At 45.3% G+C, this 19,139-nt stretch overlaps 1 protein-coding gene across 5 annotated transcripts in view; it reads left to right on the top strand.

Annotated features, from left to right (window-relative positions):
* The first annotated feature begins 343 nt into the window (after positions 1-343).
* Positions 344-19,139, top strand: part of CTPS1 (CTP synthase 1) — a 32,970-nt gene continuing 14,174 nt past the window's right edge. Inside the window, exons 1-9 of one of the 5 annotated variants that reach the window (XM_002810978.6) lie at positions 344-679; positions 4,129-4,307; positions 5,659-5,829; positions 8,215-8,315; positions 9,445-9,561; positions 12,015-12,098; positions 12,615-12,695; positions 16,751-16,902; positions 18,225-18,357. In XM_002810978.6, coding sequence (XP_002811024.4) covers positions 4,142-4,307; positions 5,659-5,829; positions 8,215-8,315; positions 9,445-9,561; positions 12,015-12,098; positions 12,615-12,695; positions 16,751-16,902; positions 18,225-18,357 — 1,005 coding nt within the window. In that variant the 5' untranslated portion in view covers positions 344-679; positions 4,129-4,141. Of the gene's footprint in view, positions 805-872; positions 1,408-1,731; positions 1,890-4,128; positions 4,308-5,658; positions 5,830-8,214; positions 8,316-9,444; positions 9,562-12,014; positions 12,099-12,614; positions 12,696-16,750; positions 16,903-18,224; positions 18,358-19,139 lie in introns of those variants that run through there. The other 4 variants (XM_009251850.4, XM_063713131.1, XM_009251852.4 and 1 more) reach the window with 4 other exon arrangements.

The raw sequence follows: 19,139 nt of genomic DNA, 5'->3' as shown, positions 1-19,139 counted from the left end.
ACAGTGCGTGGCACAGTCGGTGCTCCGGGAGCGATCGCTAGATGAAACCGTACTTTTCGGGATCCTAGTCCATCCAAAGCAGCCGCCTTCGGGGCAGGTGTGGGGAGGAGGGAGGCCGACGAGGAGCCAGCGCCGCGCGACCCTCCGCACTTCCGTCTTGGAGGCCGGGGTGGCGCAGCAGCCGTCCCTCGCCCGGAGGCAGAGATGCGATGGCGCGTCACCGCCAGGAGCCCACAGTGAAAGACCATGGGATGGAAGGCGACGCCCAGAACTCCAGGAGACCGCTGTGGGAGGACGCGAGGCCAGGCGACGAATAGGCCAGGCATGAGTCCCCAAACAGCCTCCTCCCCTTCAAGAGAGGAAGCTTGGGCCACAGGCTGGGACGGAAGCAGAGGGGCAGACACGCCACCAACCGCCCGGCCTCGAACCGCCGGCGGCACAGTTGAGCGGAGGTGGCCAGGAGGTCCAGTCCCGCGCCTGCGCACTCCAGGCCCCGCCCCGCCCCGCGCCCTCCAGACCCGCCCCGCCCTCCACCCTCTGCGTGCGCACAGCCTAGAGCCCGCCTCCGTGAAAGACTGCCGGGCGCATGCGGTCGGGGTTGTTCACTGGCTGTCCGGGGCTCCGCGTGCGTCGCCGGCCCAGCTCTGTCGCTGACGGGAGGATCTGAAGCCGGCCGCAGGTAGACTGACTCCAGGGATCCCGGGGGGGAACTGTTCTCCCGCGCAGGAGTCAGCGGCGGGAGCTGAGCCCGGCGCCGTATAGCCCCGCCGCCGGGGTGACGGACGTCGCTCCTACCAATCAGGGGTGAGGTGACTCGGCGTCCTGCCCAATGGGCTGTGTGCCTAACGGGAGTGGGGCGGGCGCCCCGGCCGGCGAGCTGCCGGCTCCCGCGCGCGGGCCTCGTGGCCGGGCGGCGCTGGGGAGAGGGGCCGAGCGGGGCGCGGGGCGGCTTCAGAGGCTGTGGGGCCGGCGCCGCCGCGCTCGGCGGCGCCGAATCAGCTCGGCCGGGCTTGTCGGACGGAGAAGGCCGTAGGGGCGTGGAGCGCCGCCCCCCCGTCCCCCGCCCTTGCTCTTCATCTGCGAGGAAGCCCGGCAGTCACCCATCCATTCAGGCGGTGCGGGCCTCGGGCCTCCGGCCTCGGCGGGGGCTCAGCCGCCGGTTGCTGGGCGGGGCGGCTCCACGCCGTAGGACTAGGGGGCCTGAGAACTCGCCGGCCCTGGGCCCCGCGGCTGGCCTTTGGGCCCCACGGCTTCCTCCCTTCCCGACGGCCGGGGGTTGGGGCGCTGGCGGTGTATAGAGCTCACCACGTTTGCGTGGCGCTCTTCCGTCAACGCTCGTTACAGTTTCGAATCCTCAGCGGCCCTGTGACGCGGGCGGCGCAGAGATTCTCACCCCCATTTCCCGAGGTGAGAACCCGCGTTGCATGCAGCTCAGGTGACATGACTGAGGTCTGCACACGAGTGATGGGGGCTGGCATTTCATCTTATAACATTGAAAGAAAAAGCATTTCCTCCCTCAGTCTTTGTTGAATTTCTCTGATGCGTCTTGATTTACGTTACTTCTGTGCGGGAAAACCTTCTTGCGCCTTCCGTCACGTTCAGAATTAAGTTCAGATTGGGCATGCCAGTTTGCACATGATCTGGCCCTTGCCTACCTTTCCAGTTTATCTTCCACTGTATATCCCTCCCTCCCCACCTTCCCCATCACGGCCTTACCTCTGTTCTCTGTAGCTGCCCCGCACCTGCCTGTTCACCCTGTTCCCTTTCCTGTGCTCTGAGTCGTGCAGTCAGTCCTTCAAGGCCCATTGCAAGTCATATCTACAAAACAGGAGCCGCCTGGATCCGCCCACTACCCCCAGGACTTCTCTCACCTTCCTCTGATGGCCATGGTACTGAAAGCTTCTGCTCTCTTCGTCCCCCTTTATAGTCTAAACATGTTTTCTGTCTGCTTCCACCATCACTGAATTACTCATTTATTTGTTAATGTTTCATCTCTCCAACTGGACTGCCAGAAAGTTGAGATATGGGCCCAAATCTGATTAATGTTTGCAGTCCCCAAGCACAGTAGCTGTCATGTAAGTCAGTAGCCCGTAAGGATGAATGAATGAGCCTCCCGCCTGATCTTTGTGTACATTGGCATATTTATTGCCAGGCACTGAGACTGCAAGAATCTAAAGAGAGAAACTAAAGAACGTAAAGAGAGATGTTAAACTCTTAGAGTAAAATTGGGACAAATCAAATGTAATGGGATGAGATGAATCTTTTGTAGAAGTAACTCACTCGGTGGCAGAGGAATTTCTAGGATCATCCAAAACTTAGGGAGACCAGGGTATAGTCTCAGTAAGGGATATGGCTGGTTAGAACATATCTAAAATGTACCTAAGTCTGATTTTCATGTGTCAATAAGGAACTGTAAAGTGAGAGACTTAGGGTCAGATAAGCTTGGAGACACCGCATACTGTGTAGCAGTCATCACAGTGCGAGTTTACTTGCTGAACACTCCCAGGATTCTTGCGTTAAATGACTTGGTTTAATCAGCATTTCTCTGATTTATATCCATAAAATCCTTTTTGAGAATCCCATATGCATTTTGTTGAAACCAGGGAGCATGATTTTGGAAATGCTGCAGCAGAGGATGGAAAGAGCCTCTGGAGCGGGGAAGACTTCTGAGCATTCTTCCTTCCCTGCCAAGTGTGTTCTTTCTTGCTCTGGGGAGGGGGTGGGGCGGGGGAATGCTTCAAGCACAACTCCTTAGTTTTCTTGTTCCTTAGTTTATTTTTATCATAATTTGGCTTCACATGGAACGTTCCTGAGGAGGAAAATGTCCTGACCATGCCAAAGTAAGCATTTTCTGCTACTTTCCAATTGTGTTTTTCATTTTGGTCACATTTGGATTTGCTGACCAAATGGACGATTCTGGACCTCTGAAGCTGGGGACCAGTGATAAATCCTCTGTGGTGAGCCTGTCACGGTCTCCTCACCTCTTGTCGATGCTGTTTTCACCTGCATCTTGACTCTGCTGCCCTTATATCTTCTTTTATTTCTTCTTTCCCTGCCACTGTGGCACTGCTCTTTGGATTTAATCTCATCTCCCCTCTCTTTGAGTCCTCTGCCCATCATGTGCTTCAGACTGGTTTCTTATCTGATGTCCCTCTCCCCCAGTATTTACAGTCTCTCTTCATTGCATGCCTGGGAGAGATTTCTGACAAGGAGCAAGTTATTGTTAAATTATAGAAGAGAACTACCTTTTTTTTTTTTTTGAGGTAGTCTTATTCTGTCGCTCATGCTGGAGTGCAGTGGCATGATCCCAGCTCACTGCAACCTCTGCCTCGTGGGTTCAAGCGATTCTCCTGCCTCAGCCTCCTGAGTAGCTGGGACTACAGGCGTGTGCCATCACAGCAGGCTAATTTTTGTATTTTTAGTAGAGATGTGGTTTCCCCATATTGGCCAGGCTGGTCTCGAACTCGTGACCTCAAGTGATCCTCCTGGCTCTGCCTCCCAAAGTGCTGGGATTACAGGCATGAGCCACCATGCCCAGCCAGAGAACTACTTTTAATTAAAGGAATTTTGGTTTAGCTGCAACCACTTTTAAATGTTGATGTTCTTTCCTTTTAGACTATCTTTTATAACCTAGAGGAGCTGTGTTTTCTTGATGATATGTTGTAGTTTAGCCAAAGACATTATTTATTTCCTGGAGAACTGGAGTACTTATCCAAGTTTGAATTTTTTTCCCATGTAGGGAAAATAATGAGGCACCTGCCTGGTATCCCAGTGTCTGGCAGTGATGTCAGCAAACATTTGGGATGTAGTGTTCTATCAACCAGCTTAGAGCTGGTTTTATTAGGTTGACTCTGAAGGTTATTAGTTGTCAAGGCTTTAAACAAAAGCTGTGTTATTAGAGTAGCAGTTGTTTTTCTACACATATTTGACTAAAGCCATTCAGTGATCCAAGAAATGTTTGTTATGATCCTATTTAAACCTGACGAGAACCTTCTGAAGTCCTGTGACAGAGAAACTGAGGCTTCAAGAGGGTTCATAGCTAATAATTGGCAGAGCCAGTGTTTGAACCCAGATGAGTTTGGTTTGTTGAGATATATTTATTTCATCTGTAATTTTTCCTTCTTTCAGGTCAAAGAGTAAAATGAAGTACATTCTGGTTACTGGTGGTGTTATATCAGGAATTGGAAAAGGAATCATTGCCAGCAGTGTGGGCACAATACTCAAGTCATGTGGTTTACATGTAACTTCAATCAAAATTGACCCCTACATTAACATTGATGCAGGAACATTCTCTCCTTATGAGCATGGTAAGCACAGTGGATTTCTTAATAATAATTGCATGTGACAGAACATGTCAGCGCTTGGGAATTATGTGCACAGTTTGCATAACTTTTATTTTCTGCCTTCTAATAGGTCCCTTAATATAGCAGAATGATACTTTTCTCACCTAGAAAGGAAGAAGCAGAATTTTTTTTTTCTTTGAGACAGGATCCCACTCCGTCCCTCAGGCTGGAGTGTAGTGGTGTGATCATGGCTCGCTGCAGCTTCCACCTCCTTGGCTCAAGTGATCCTCTCACCTCAGCCTCCTGAGTAGCTGGGACTACAGGTGTAAATCACCATGCCTGGCTAATTTCTAAATTTTTTGTAGAGGTGGGGTTCCACTATGTTGCCCAGGCTGGTCTTGGGTCCTCCCACCTGTAATCCCAAAGTGCTGGGTTTTACAGGTGTGAGCCACCATGCCCGACTGCCTTTTACTTCTTTGTTGTTATTGAGAACCTGTCAACGGTGTGACATGTGACTGTGGCTGTTACTTCAAAGATTAATTGCTTAAAACTGGGAGAGATGTTAAAACATACCTCTTAAGTTTTAAAATTCTGCATTCATACTCCTGCTGTCTAGCGTTGAGGTGAAAATCTGCACGCATTAAGTGTCACTAGTGCAGAAATCCTCATGTAACAAATGGCATCAGGAAAGGATCCATATACCTGAGTGATATTTAATACAGAATTCTTGAGCAGAGGATGAGTTGTCTCTCTGAGGGAGAAAATGAGACGTTTTTTTCCTTTCCTGTGTTTGAGCTTGTCTCCTATTGTGGTGGTAGGAATGAATCATTCTGGGCAAAATTTCTAGAGTGAAATTTCATGGAATGAATGTGCAACAAAGGAATGGGGTAAATGTGCAGTTTCACAAAGTTGTTTAGAACAAAAGCAGAGCTCAGAAGCTGATTTTTATAATCAGCACAAACTTAATGTGCATATATCCAGGTTTTGAATCAAATATTTTTATCATACTTTAAACCATATTACGCTCAATTAGGAGACTTTTCTGAAGGTTCTTTTTCCCTAGGCAGCAGATGCTGTATACCACTGTAAGGTCCTGTATATGCACAGCCCAGTGGGCTGTCATTTCTTCCCATCCCATGCTATTTTATAACTCTTCTTAAGAATGAGTTTGTTGACAGGCTAGAAGTATGAAGTTACCTTTTAGAGAATAGCTGGTAATTTTTCTTTTTGTGTGTCATATTTAGTCTTCTAGAAGTGAATTTCTGTGCTTCCTATTACGTAATTGCACACCTTGTTAATGAGTGTTTTATTTCAGGATTGCAGTTGTGCCACGGTGTAGGTATTTTCACTTAAATGGTTTCTCTGTTCACTGCAGGTGAGGTTTTTGTGCTGGATGATGGTGGGGAAGTAGACCTTGACCTGGGTAACTATGAGCGGTTCCTTGACATCCGCCTCACCAAAGACAATAATCTGACCACTGGAAAGATATACCAGTATGTCATTAACAAGGAACGGAAGGGAGATTACTTGGGGAAAACTGTCCAAGGTAATACTGGATTTACCTTTAAAGCTTAAAAGTCTTAACCAGTTTAATTTCTTCCCCCTCCCACCTCTACACAAATGTATAATTCCCTTTTGAGTACAAAAGTTTACATTGTATGTGATTTCAGCATGAAACTCTCAAGGTATTGTTACTGAAATATGCCTTCAGTTGAAAAATCAGAATTATATTGTTGTTTGCTAAAAAAATAATTCGAAGAACAACTACTTCATTGAAGCTTGTCAGTCCTGCCAAGGCAGCATGATACGAGTCCAGAGAGCTGTTGTTTTTACACAGTAATGAGTGTGAAAGTGGTAAAGGCAACTCGATTAGGGCATTAAGCCAGATGGCATGTATGTGTGCATCTGGGACTTACTATGTATAGAAGTGAGAAGGAAATGAACATCTATTGTGTATACTGGTTTCCAGGCCGTTCATCAGTGCCATATGGCCTAGGAGGAGCCTGAGAAGTGGGTTTCTGGGTCCTCCCAAGCTTTCACTGGCACAGCTTCGCTTACATCTATTTGCTGTTTTGGGGTTTTGTACAAAACATTCATTTAAGGTAAATGTTTTGCTGCTTTAAAAAGGTGGGGATGGAAAACTACTGATCTAGTATAATGGCAGTGGCCCAAATTTGGAGAGGTTGCTGAAAAGTGGCTTTAATCTGACTTATGAGAGCAAATCTGCTTTTGGCTTTAGATTTTACTGGCCTGAAAGCTGAGGGTCACACTGACAGCTGGCTCTGGTCTGGGGCTGCCCTGGCAAGATTCTGGGCTAATTGGGTCATGTTTGGATCTTAGCTTCCCCTCTCACCAGCTTTGTGAACATGGGCAAATTAACCTCTTCGAAATGTGGATTCCTTTTCTGTAAAATGGAGACAATAACAACACCTACCTCTCTGGGTTGTTAGGAGGATTAAAGAAACTAAAAGTCAATGAAGTGTTTCCCTGACTTCCTGACACATAGAAAGGAATCAGTTAGGAATTAGAATGGTTTTGATCATACAGTTTGCTATTTATTTATTCATCATCCATCAAATTTGCATTGAATGCTCACTACAGTCAGACCCTCACTGGTGCTGGTAATGCATGTGATGAACAAGACCAGAGAGGTCATTGCCCACATGGAGGTTACCTGTGGGGGAGGCAAACAACAAACATAAAACAAAATGAGACATCTGTCAGAAGCTGTGAAGAAACCAAGTGGAGTGAGGACAGAAAGAGTGACTGGGGAAAGCCACTTTGGGCAGGTGGTCGAGGAGTGTCCCAAGAGAGGCCATCTGAGCTGAGAGGCCAATCACAGCGAGAGTGGAATGAGAAGTGCGGAGGCGCAGGGCTACAAAGGCTTGGTTGGTCCAGGAATGGAGGGGAGGCCGGCATAGCTAAGGCAAAGTGACTGAGGGAGATGGTCAGAGAGCGGGGGTGGTAGCCACAGCCAGGTTCTACCCAGTCTCTGGGCCGCAGCAAGAAGCTAGGAGTGTACTCGGAGGAGTGGGAAGCCACCGAAAAGTTGAAGTGTGGGAGTGATGAATTCTGACTTGAATTTTAAAAGATCACTGACACCATGTGTGGAGTAGATAATGCATATTCTTCTGCGTGAGGCAAATGAATATTCTTGTGCATGAGGCATTGCTGTAACTGGAGTAACCTGGAGTTCAACAGTAATCTTCACCTTTTAGGAACTTGCAGTCTGTGCCCAACAACTATGATTTTTGAAGTGTTGAGCAATCGCTAGCATTCTTTGAGCATTGACGTGGCAGGCACTTTACCGAGCATTTTACAGGTGCTGTCTCACAAAATTTCCACAGCTTAACAGGTGGGGAAAACAAGCTTAAAATGGTTCTATAATTGGCCCAAAGATCCACAGCTAACGAGTCATGGGACTGAGGTTTGAATCCAGACATTCTGACTCCGGGTGCTGTGCTTCTAACCACTCTGCTGTGCTGTGCTGGCTCACTGCAGTGGATTGTCCACCCTTTGGTAAACTGGAAACATACGGAACAGGGTCCCAGAAGTCTCCTGTTCCTGGAAGTGCACTGAAGTGTAGTGTGCCCACCTTCAGCTATGAGCAATAAGGTTGGCCATACTGGTGTGTGGCCAAAAGGGTGGACTCTGCACAGGGGCACGTGCGCCTGTGTGGCTCAGGAGACTGCTCTTACTTAGCCTTGCTCTGTTGCAGGGCTTCTAGCAACAACTTAGACATCTGGCTGCAGGAAGTGTGAGCTCAGAGATTTGTTGAGGCCAGTTAAAGGGGGCCTCAAAAGTATTTTTATGACCCTATTGCTACTCTCTGCAGGCAAAGAGTGTCGCAGTTTGTTTTCACAGTAAGTGCATTTGTCTCAATCGATGTAGATGGACAAGCATAAGTTCCCTTTTGTTTTCTCTTTCCCAGTTGTCCCTCATATCACAGATGCAATCCAGGAGTGGGTGATGAGACAGGCGTTAATACCTGTAGATGAAGATGGCCTGGAACCTCAAGTGTGTGTTATTGAGGTTTGTATGATTCCTGCACATGTGAACAAGTGTACTCATCTCCTTAGTCAGCCATCAACAACTGATAAGACAGTTCCCAGTGGAGCCCTTGGCCTTCCTATCTCTGGTGCAGTATGTTGCAATGTGGCAGGTAAGGGCACAGGAACAGTCATGTGGAATGGCCACGCAAGGGAAAACCGTAGTTTGCCCAAACGGTGCTCCTTTTTTGTAGCATTTATGGATTCACTTAGTACTGATTGTACCCATGAGTAGTGTGATACATTTTCATCTATCTCTTGAGCAAGTCAGCAGATCTTTTGCTTTCGTCTGGCAAGAGCATTCGTCTCTGAATGAGCTTCATTTGGTTTCAGTATCTGTACTCCTGCTGTGCTGATCCTAGCTGTTGGATCTCAGTGTTCTTCAGATAACAGGAGACTCAAAAGTTCCAGCAGTTTTGTTTATAACTAATGCTTTTTTTTTTTTTTTTTGAGACAGGGTCTCACTCTGTCACCCACCCAGGCTGGAGTCCAGTGGAGCAGTCATGGCTCACTGCACCCTTGACCTCTTGGGCTCCAGCAGTTCTCCTACCTTAGCCTCCCAAGTAGCTGGGTCTACAGTGCGCACCACCATGCCCGGCTAGTTTTTGTACTTTTTTGGGAGAGGCAGGGTTTCGTCATTTTGCCCAGGATTGTCTCCAACTCCTGAGCTCAAGCCATCTGCCTGCCTTGGCCTCCCAAAGTGTTAGGATTACAGATGTGAGCCACCGCGCCCAGCCAACTGATGCTTTTCATTACAAAAATTATTTATGGTTAACTAAGGAGATAAGATTTAGGTTTTTTGTTTGTTTGTTTGTTTTTGCTTTGTCACTGTGATACAGATAACATTCCTGGCACCTCTCTCATCTGACCTTTTTCTTGAAATGATGTGGAAAGTTCCATAATAACCTTTGGGAACAATGAGCCTGTCCAAAAGAATAACCTTTTAGTACAAAGAGATGTCTAATTCCTGTTAACTAACATTATACAGGGTTAGAAAGTCTGTGTTACATAATTACTGATCACTGAATCAGGAAGACAGAACAGTTGTTAGAAAACTAAACTGCCAGAGAAGGGTTTAGTGCCTAACCTCTGAAACAACTTTGTTCTTCTAGCTTGGTGGAACCGTGGGGGACATAGAAAGCATGCCCTTTATTGAGGCCTTCCGTCAGTTCCAATTCAAGGTCAAAAGAGAGAACTTTTGTAACATCCATGTCAGTCTAGTTCCCCAGGTAAGTAAGACATTGAAAGTTTTACTTTGGGGGAGATGGAGAGGAGGGAGGAAAGGTAAACTGGAATGATTTTCACTCCTTGTCTAGTAGTTTTCACTTGAGGTGCAGGAAGCAGAGAATAAAGAACTTTGTAAGTTTAAATTTGTTACAATCATACTTTTTTGAAAAGATCAAATAGAAAACATTTGAAAAATCAGGGCAGTTGCATTTGCAGATGTAGATTGGCTGTGTGCATTTGTCTTTACTATATGGTGGAACTAGAGTAAAGAGGCTGTTTTTAAAGACAAATCTTGTGGAGAGGAGTCAATAGTAACAAAAATTGGGCAGCCAGAAAGCAGATGGATGCATAGAAACTGACTAAGCTGACCTTGAGTGCCGGATCTTATGCCTGCAGCAATGAAAGCAGAGAAGCAGCCCTGTTTGCCCTGCAGAACCCCAAAAGCTCAGGAGTGGGATGAGGGTGGTCCTCATGTAACTACTGCTTCGGAAGACTCAGACCCTGACATCTTTTTCCTATAGTGCACAGTTGGGCATTAGCCTCCTCCCACCTTGGCAGAAGACTGGAGGCTTGTTCTCTGGAGAGGGTTCCTGGATGAGCAGATAGTAGGGACAGCTGAGGGCAGTAACACGACTACAAACATGGAGTTGTGTGTAATGTTACGCTGTTGACACTCCTTGCCTTCTTCCACCACTCGGTTCCCAGAATCATCATGTTCAGGCTTGGCCATTCCACGTAGGAGATTGTAAGATTGTCCTCTGGGGTATGGATAGCCCAAGATAAAAGGCACTGGCTCTGGGGGGCTCCCCATGAAATAAGCCAGCCAAATTTTCACCATGACAAGCCTACCCACTCACACAGAACTTAACAGGTAGCATTTGAGCAGGCCTCCATACACTTGGAGAAAGCATCTGATAGGTAAGAGACCAAACAACAGAAAGAAAGAAACATAGGGAACTGAGGTGCTACAAGCAGAGGAAACTTTAAAAAAACAACAAAAAACCAAAAATGACCTGTCATTACTATTCTTAGAAAATTAAAAGGAGGTAAGCTATATCCATTAGATAAGAACTGGATGCTGTAAGAAAGGAACATTGAGAGAACAGAACAGAAAAGAATCCTTGGAAATTAAAAATTCGATAGCAGAAATGAAAAAGTTAAGAGAAAGTAAGTTGAGGAAATACCCAAGGAAGTACAGCAAAAAGACCAAGAGATAGAAAATAGGAGAGAAAAGGTAAAAAAAATGAGAGGACTGGCTCAGAAGTTCTAACGTCCAAATAATAGGAGTTCCAAAAAATAAGAACAGAGAAATGGAGGTATAATCTGAACCCCAGGGGTCAGCAAATGATGGCCTATGGGCCACATGAACCTACCCTTCCGTTTTTGGAAATCAAGTTTATGGAAATACAGCTGCGTCCACTTGTTTATGCGCTGTCTGTGGCTGCTTTTGCTCTAGAATAGTAGAGTTGAATACTTGTGGCAGAGACTGTGTGGCCCACAGAACCTAAAATACTTATTAGGGCCTTTACAGAAAAAATTTTCTGACCCCTTATCTGAACAATTCAAGGAAATTTCTAGACATCAGTTTCTGGGTTGAAAGGGCCCCCTTGGTGCCTATCATATTGGATGACAGATGACCTACACCAAGGCATATTATTGTGAAGGTTCAGACTAATGGGGCAGAAATTCTAGAAGGCTCTAAAGAGAAAAATCAAGAATCATTGCGCCACCGTTCAGCAACAATACTGGAAGCTAAAAGACAGTGATGCTATTTCATTAAAAATTCTAGTGGAGGCTGGGCATGGTAGCTCACACCTGTTATCTCAGCAGTTTGGGAGGCAGAGATGGGAAGACTGCTTGAGCCTATGAGTTTGAGACCAGCCTGGGCAATGTGACAAGAGCCTGTCTCTATTTCAAAAAAAAAAAAAAGTCCAACAGAAAATGATTTCCATCCTACAAGTCCATGTGTAACATGTGTATCTGTTAAGTGTGAGAGAAGAATAAAGATAATTTAGTACAGAAAGGAAAAGTGTGGCACATGGTTTGGGAACAGTATTTAAATATTTAAAAAGTATATAAACCCAAAAGAGGGCTGCAGGCACAGGAAAGTGTCTAATGGGGGCAGGATCCTCATTTAACAGGGAAATCAATAGAAAATGCCTCCAAGTAAATGTGAAGAAGTAGCGCACCAGCAAGATCAGTTATGAGTTGAAGAGCGGTTGTTTCTAGGGATTGGAAAGGGGAGAGTGGGTGAGGGCCGATACTGCTTACAAGCTTGGTAGAACCATTTGACTCTCAAATGCATGCACGTGTAACTTTGACAAACATAAAAGCTAAATTATGTAAGTGACCAAATGATCTATTTCCTTATTAAAAGGGGTTCAAGGAGAAGTCATACTTGAAAATTCCTTATCAGAGGGAAACTAACTTTTTTTTTTTTCCTTTTGTGAAATAGCCAAGTTCAACAGGGGAACAGAAGACTAAACCCACCCAGAATAGTGTTCGGGAACTTAGAGGACTTGGGCTTTCCCCAGATCTGGTAAGATTTCCTGATAACTGGTTGCAGTGTAATCTTTTATGTCTAGTTAAGATCACCCTATCATGACAGACAAGACCTTTGTCTTGTTGGCTTGCTTTTGATAATTGATGATGGATAAAATAGGATTAGTGCTTTGAACCGGGCTGTAGTTTGCAGGATGTTCATACTTAGAGTGTGTTAGGTCTTGTACTCCCCAGACCTTATTTTTCCTCTCAGTCCTTTTATTCTCATTTTCACTCCTACCTGGGAACACTAATGGAGGAAAACCCCAGAGCTCTTGTAGTTCATTAATGTATTCATTTGTACTGCCATTCTCTTATGTTTCTCCAGTTTGGCGTTTACGGATTTTAGCTTTGAAACGAGCCATAATATTTTTATGGATTATGTGCCTGTTGCTGAGAGTTAACGTTTTCGTTCATCTTAACAATGTGATGTCTGTTTTAATTTCAATCAGGAGAAACCCCTACTTTTGTCATCTTTTCCTTCTGTCTAAGCCATCTTGTTCTCTACTGCTAGGTTGTATGCAGGTGCTCAAATCCACTTGACACATCAGTGAAGGAGAAAATATCAATGTTCTGCCATGTTGAGCCTGAACAAGTGAGTAGAAATTCCCATCTCTAATAAGTTGTTTTTTGCTTCTAATTGTCCTAAAGCCTCTTGATCAGTTTAGTGAGGCTTGTTACTTTCTAATTAGAGATAGTGGGCTGTTCCAGAAGAACCCATCGCCATCGGCCATTCCCTGCCTCTCCTGGTTCCCCAAACACACCTGTGTCCCTCCTGCCTCTTCTCCGTGCCTCGTTGTACTTTGTGCTCCAGCCGGGTGGAGTATCTTTCAGTTCCCCTAGTAGCCCCCACTCTCCCTATGATTGTACTTTTTCACTGACTAATTTCTGTTAAGAACCCGTGTCCCCCTCTTCCTGTTGGCCTGGCAGTCTCCTACTCACTCTCATCCTTCAGGTTCTAGCAAAGACATAGTGTTGTCTGAGAAGTTTTAACTGCCAAACCTCCTGACCCTTGGCCTTCAGGGTTAACTGCGTCCTTCTCTGGGCTCCTGTGTGGTGTCACACGTATGCTGCTGGTGGGCCCATCTTTCTGGTGTGTGTGTGTGTATGTGCACGTGTGTGTGTACATGTGTGGTGTGTATGTCCCTTCACAGACTCTGAGCTTCTGGAGGGTAAGGGCCACCTCATTCAACTTTATGTTTCTGGTGCCTGGTGTCTAGGTGTTGTAGGCTGTCACAGAGATTTTAGTGTTTTTGTTACTGTACCTATGATGCAGGAAATCCAAAATTTGGAACCTGTAATGTATCTAAGTGTGGTGCTTAGTATGGAAATTCTTGTGGTGATACATTGAGCATGTAGCTTTAGCCAGGTTTTAGATATTTCTGGCGTAGCAAGTGAAGGAAATTCAATTCTGTAGCAGAATAGGTTGTCATTAAAATTGTTCAATTTCTTTTTTTTTTAAATCGAGACAGAGTCTTGCTCTGTCGCCCAGGCTAGAGTGCAGTGGCGCGATCTCTTTGGCTCACTGTGACCTCCACCTCCCAGGTTCAAGCGATTCTCCTACCTCAGCTTCCCGAGTAGCTTGGATTACAGGTGTGCACCACCACTCCTGGCTAATTTTTGTATTTTTAATAGAGTTGGGGTTTCATTATGTTGGCCAGGCTGGTCTCAAAGTCCTGACCTCAGGTGATCCACCTGCCTCAGCCTCCCGAAGTGCTGGGATTACAGGCATGAGGGTGCCCAGCCTTAAAAATATTCACTATTAAAAATGTAACAAGTATTTCCACATTTAAGTTTAAGTTTCAGATTTTTTGCTTTTTTTTTGAGATGGAGTTTTCACTCTTTCATCCAGGCTGGAGTGAGGTGGAGCAATCTCAGCTCAGTGGAACCTCCACCCACTGGGTTCAAGTGATTCTCCTGCCTCAGCCTCCCGAATAGCTGGGATTATAGGCGCCTGCCATCACGCCGAGCTAATTTTTGTATTTTTAGTAGAGATGATGTTTTGCCATGTGGGCCAAGTTGGTCTGGAACTCCTGGCTTCAGGTGAGCCACCCGTCTTGGCCTCCCAAAGTGCTAGGATTACAGGTGTGAGCCACCACCCCCGGCCTTGCCTTTTTTTTTTTTTTAAGAGACAAGGTCTTGCTGTGTCACCCTGGCTAGAGTGCAGTGGTGCTGTCACAGCTCACTGCAGCCTGGGCTTAAACAGCCCTCCTGCCTCAGCCTCCTGAGTAGCTAGTACCTTAGGCAGAAGCTACCATGTTCAGCTGTTTTATTTTTTGTAGAGATGAGGTCTTGCTATGTTGCCCAGGCTGGTCCTGAACTCTTTGGGCTCAGGCAGTCTTCTTGCTTCAGCCTTCCAAAATGTTGAGATTACAGGCATGAGCCGGCATGCCCAGCCTTACTTATTCTTTGAATCGGAATGTTTATCTTACTGAATTGACTTGATATAGTCTGAATACAAGTCTTTTATCAGGTATGTGATTTGCACATATTTTCTCCCTATCTGTGCCTTGTCTTTTCATTTTCTTCTTTTTTTTTGAGATGGAGTCTTGCTCTGTTGCCCAGACTGTAGTGCAGTGGCATGATCTCGGCTCACTGCCATCTCTGCCTCCCGTGTTCAAGCGATTCTCCTGCCTCAGCCTCCTGAGTAGCTGGGACTACAGGCATGCGCCACCACGCCTGGCTAATTTTTGTATTTTTAGTAGAGACGGGGTTTTGCCAAGTTGGCCAGGCTGGTTGCGAACTCCTGACCTCAAGTGATCTGCCTGCCTTGGCCTCCCAAAGTGCTGGGATTACAGGTGTGAGCCACTGCACCTGGCCTTCATTTTCTTAATAGTGTCTTTTAGAGCACAGACACTTTTAAATTTCGATGAAGTCCAGTCTGTTTTTCTTTTATGGATTGTGCTTTCACTGTCTTGTCTAAGAACTCCTTGCTTAACCAAGGTCATGAAGATTTTCTTGTAAAAGTTAGTTTTAGGTCTTACATGATCCATTCTAGGTTAATTTTTGTGTGTAGTGTGAGGTAAGCGTTGAAATTTTTACATGTGGATATCTACTTGCCTCAGCCCCATTTGTGGAAAAGACTATCCTTGGATACTTTCTATACTTTCTAAAAATAAAGGTACATTATAGATTTACTAATCTTCATAAAGTTGTTTAGACTTATTTATAGCTATTCATAATTTTTATTACTACCGTGTATTTTTAAAAATTATATTTTCAGATTAGATATACCCCATGTGTAGGAGACCCTGCTGACCTCTGTCCATTCATCTACAGCCTAGCAACCTTACTAAAATTCTATTAGTACTGATTGTTTACCTGTAAATTCTTTTGGTTTTTATGGATAAGCAGTGATATTGTATGCATTATTCAGTGGCAACCGCTTCTTGTTTTCTGGTTCATTTTTTTTTCTTGTCTAATGATAATGGCTAATATCTTCAGTACATCATTGAATAGAAGTACTGAAAGTGGCCATTCTGGCGTTGTTCTGGAGTTTAAATAGTAAGCATTAATATTAAACCATGTGATGTTTACTGTGGGTTTTTTATATTGCCAAATTTTCCCTAATCTTAATTTACCAATAATTTTTATTATGAATTTGGTTTTGAATTTTTATCAAGTCTACATCTACTGAGGGAATTTTTTTCCTCCTTAATCTGTTTTCTGTTTATGTGGTGAATTCCACTGTTAAATTTCCTAACACAGTAGTTCTCAAACTTGACTGCACACTGGAATCACTTTTGGGGAGCTTTAAAAATACTGATGCCTGCCTCCTACCCCGCGAGATCCTAATTCAAGTGGTCTGGGGTGCAGCATGGGCTTTTGACCTTTTATAAGCTCTGAATGATTCCAGTATGCAGCTGAGTTTGAGAACCACTGTTCCTAGTCAAGCCATTCATGGGTTCGTGGACATGATTTTTTTTAAACTACATTTGTGGTTTGGATCATGAATTATTATTATTATTTTTTTAAGACAGGTTCTGTCTCTGTTGCCCAGGCTGGAGTACAGTGATGCGATCTTGGCTCACTGCAACCTCCAACTCCCAGGCTCAAGTGATCCTCCCACCTCAGCCTCCTGAGTAGCTGGGACCATGGGCACATGCCACCACACCCAGCTAATTTTTTGGGTGTTTTTTTTTTTTTTGAGACAGAGTCTCACTCTGTCACCCAGGCTGGAGTGCAGTGGCACAATCTCAGCTCACTACAGCTTCAAGCTCCCAGGCTCAAGCTATTCTCCCACCTCAGCTACCCCCCAAGTAGCTGAGACTACATGCACATGCCCACCATGCCTGGCTAAATTGTGTATTTTTTGTAGAGACAGTGTTTTACCATGTTGCCCAGTCTGGTCTTGAACTCCTGAGCTTGAGCAATCCTCCTGCCATGGCCTCCCAAAGTACTAGGATTATAAGCATAAGCCACCTTGCCCAGCCATGAATTTTTTTAAAGGACTTTTGCATCCATGTTCATAATAGATTGGCCACTAATTTTCTATTCTATTCTTGAGTCTGTTTTAGTAGTTTATCTAGAAAATTGTCCTTTTTTCTGTTTTCAAATACATAATATTTTTACAAGGTCACATAGCTAGTAGGGGGCTGTAAGCCTGGTGAGTTTTTGCTTTTATTTAATAACTTGCTTTTTTCTAAACAGGTGATCTGTGTCCACGATGTCTCATCCATCTACCGAGTCCCCTTGTTGTTAGAGGAGCAAGGGGTTGTAGATTATTTTCTTCGAAGACTTGACCTTCCTATTGAGAGGCAGCCAAGAAAAATGCTGATGAAATGGAAGGAGATGGCTGACAGGTTTGCCTGCAATGAGGAGCTGGGAGTGGTAGCCTCCTTTACTCTTTTGTAGGGCTGGTGAAGCCGACTCTAGCCCTAGCACTTTTGCACTTCTGCCATCCACTCATTAGAAGGGCCTTTATAGTAAGAGATGTTCAGAAAAGATCTTAGCTGTCACGTAGCTGTGGCACAGATGAGGAGATCCTGGTAGGGCCGGGCCAGGTGCCGGGCCTCCAGACACTGAGTTCGGGTTATGTCTTAACACGCTTGTCTCTTACCAACTAAATCAGTGCAGACAGGCGTCCTGGTGGCAGCGGGTGAGTGTGCATATCCAAAGCCCACATGAATGGCTGACAGTGGCTGGAGCACTCCTGGGTACCACCCCAGAGATCTGAGCTGTGTTTGGGAATGTGTGTCTCACCCCACACCAGAAAGGGATCACATTAGGACGGGGATGTGTTGCTGCCTACTCCACTACATCCTTTTAAGGCTTGGTGATGCTGTCACATCCCTTGAGAGATCTTCACTTCGTGTCTTAGAGCAATGGGCAGGCCTTATCTTAGTTGCAAGATCAATATGGCGGCCTAGAAGCATTTGGAGAGGGCATACTCATTCCGTTGCTCTGTGAGAATCGTTTTTCATTTCAACATTTTCCTTTCAGTCTTTGTCTGCTTACATGTAGCTACCAGAATGGCAATTTTATCATCCTTTTTCATAAAACATTATAAGCATTTTGCTCTGTTATTGTATTTTACAATGAAAACTTTTAATGAGTGTGGACTTTTCTATTTTGTGAATATCCCATAATTTGTTTGACACTTGCCTTCATCCCATTGATTCTTGTGAATTGTCTGTTTATGTCTGTTTTTTTTTTGGCCTTTGGTATGAAAAAAATTTTTTGTAGGCAAATTTGTGTGAGATATTGAAACTCTTTGTAAGTTTCAAAAAAAAAAACAAAAACAAAACTTTCTTTGCAAAGCCTGCCATGTTGATCTGAAAATTACTTCCTCTTTACTGGTCTGTACACAGAACTCAGATAATAGCTATTCCCGTTATATTCTTCCCAGATGTGTTTTTGTTGTTTTTGTGGGGGTTTTTTGAGGCAGGGTCTCACACTGTTGCCCAGGCTGTAGTGCAGTGGTGCAGTCAGCTCACTGTAACCTCCAACTCCTGGGATCAAGATCCCCCCACCTCAGCCTTTCAAAGTGCTGGGATTATAGGATTATGGGCGTGAGCTCATTCCTGGCCAGACGTGTTTTTTTTTCTCTTGAAATAGCTATTTTGGTCTCATGATAGCGTGTACCTTCTGAGTAACTGGGTTTTTCTTGACGTTTATTTGATAGATATGATCGCTTGCTGGAGACCTGCTCTATTGCCCTTGTGGGCAAATACACGAAGTTCTCAGACTCCTATGCCTCTGTCATTAAGGCTCTGGAGCATTCTGCACTGGCCATCAACCACAAATTGGAAATCAAGGTAAGGAGGGTGGCACAGATACAGCCAAAGGATGAGCAGGGAAGCAGTCTGTAGTCTCGTAGGTGCTGCGTCATATCTGCTTTCTGTTTTTGGAGCTCAGAATTACTTTTTAAGGAATTACTTTTTAAGGATTAAAAAGATTTGTGGTTGCTTCGTGGCTTTGAGAAGGCCGTAGAGCATTTTCAGGAATTAATGAAGGGGAGAGATGGCTAGAGGAGAGGGTGGAGAGACTTGAGTTCTTGGCTATGACTATCAGGTAACCAAATAAAATGCCCTCTGGAAATGGGGACCACTGGTGGGCCACAGGCATGCTGCACAGTTGATAGCAGGAGGCTCTTGGAGACTTTGTTGGCATGTGGGCTGCCTTTCCTAACCTGTGCTTATCACTTATTGCAGAGTGGGAATGAGAATATTGACCTCATGGAGCTGTGAGGTTTCTCTGGGATGCAGGGCAGGCACTCAGTAAATGGTAGTTACTGTGTTCTGGTCTGTGCCATGGCGGGCAGCAGCTGAGCTGGTGGAATGGTGGGGCATGGCCCTGCTTGTCTGTGGGTGGCAGTAGAGTGTCATGGTTAAGAGCATGGATGCCGTGGCTGGGCGTGTTGGCTCACGCCTGTAATCCCAGCACTTTGGGAGGCCGAGGTGGGCAGATCACGAGGTCAGGAGATTGAGACCGTTCTGGCTAACATGGTGAAACCCCATCTCTACTCAAAATACAAAACATTAGCCAGGCATGGTGGCATGTGCTTGTAGTCCTAGCTACTTGGGAGGCTGAGGCAGGA

The sequence above is a fragment of the Pongo abelii genome, chromosome 1 (assembly GCF_028885655.2).
Source record: "Pongo abelii isolate AG06213 chromosome 1, NHGRI_mPonAbe1-v2.0_pri, whole genome shotgun sequence".
In the NCBI taxonomy this organism is placed as follows: Eukaryota; Metazoa; Chordata; class Mammalia; order Primates; family Hominidae; genus Pongo; species Pongo abelii.
Note: the sequence above shows the minus strand (reverse complement) of the source record. Positions and strands in the feature narration are given on the sequence as shown.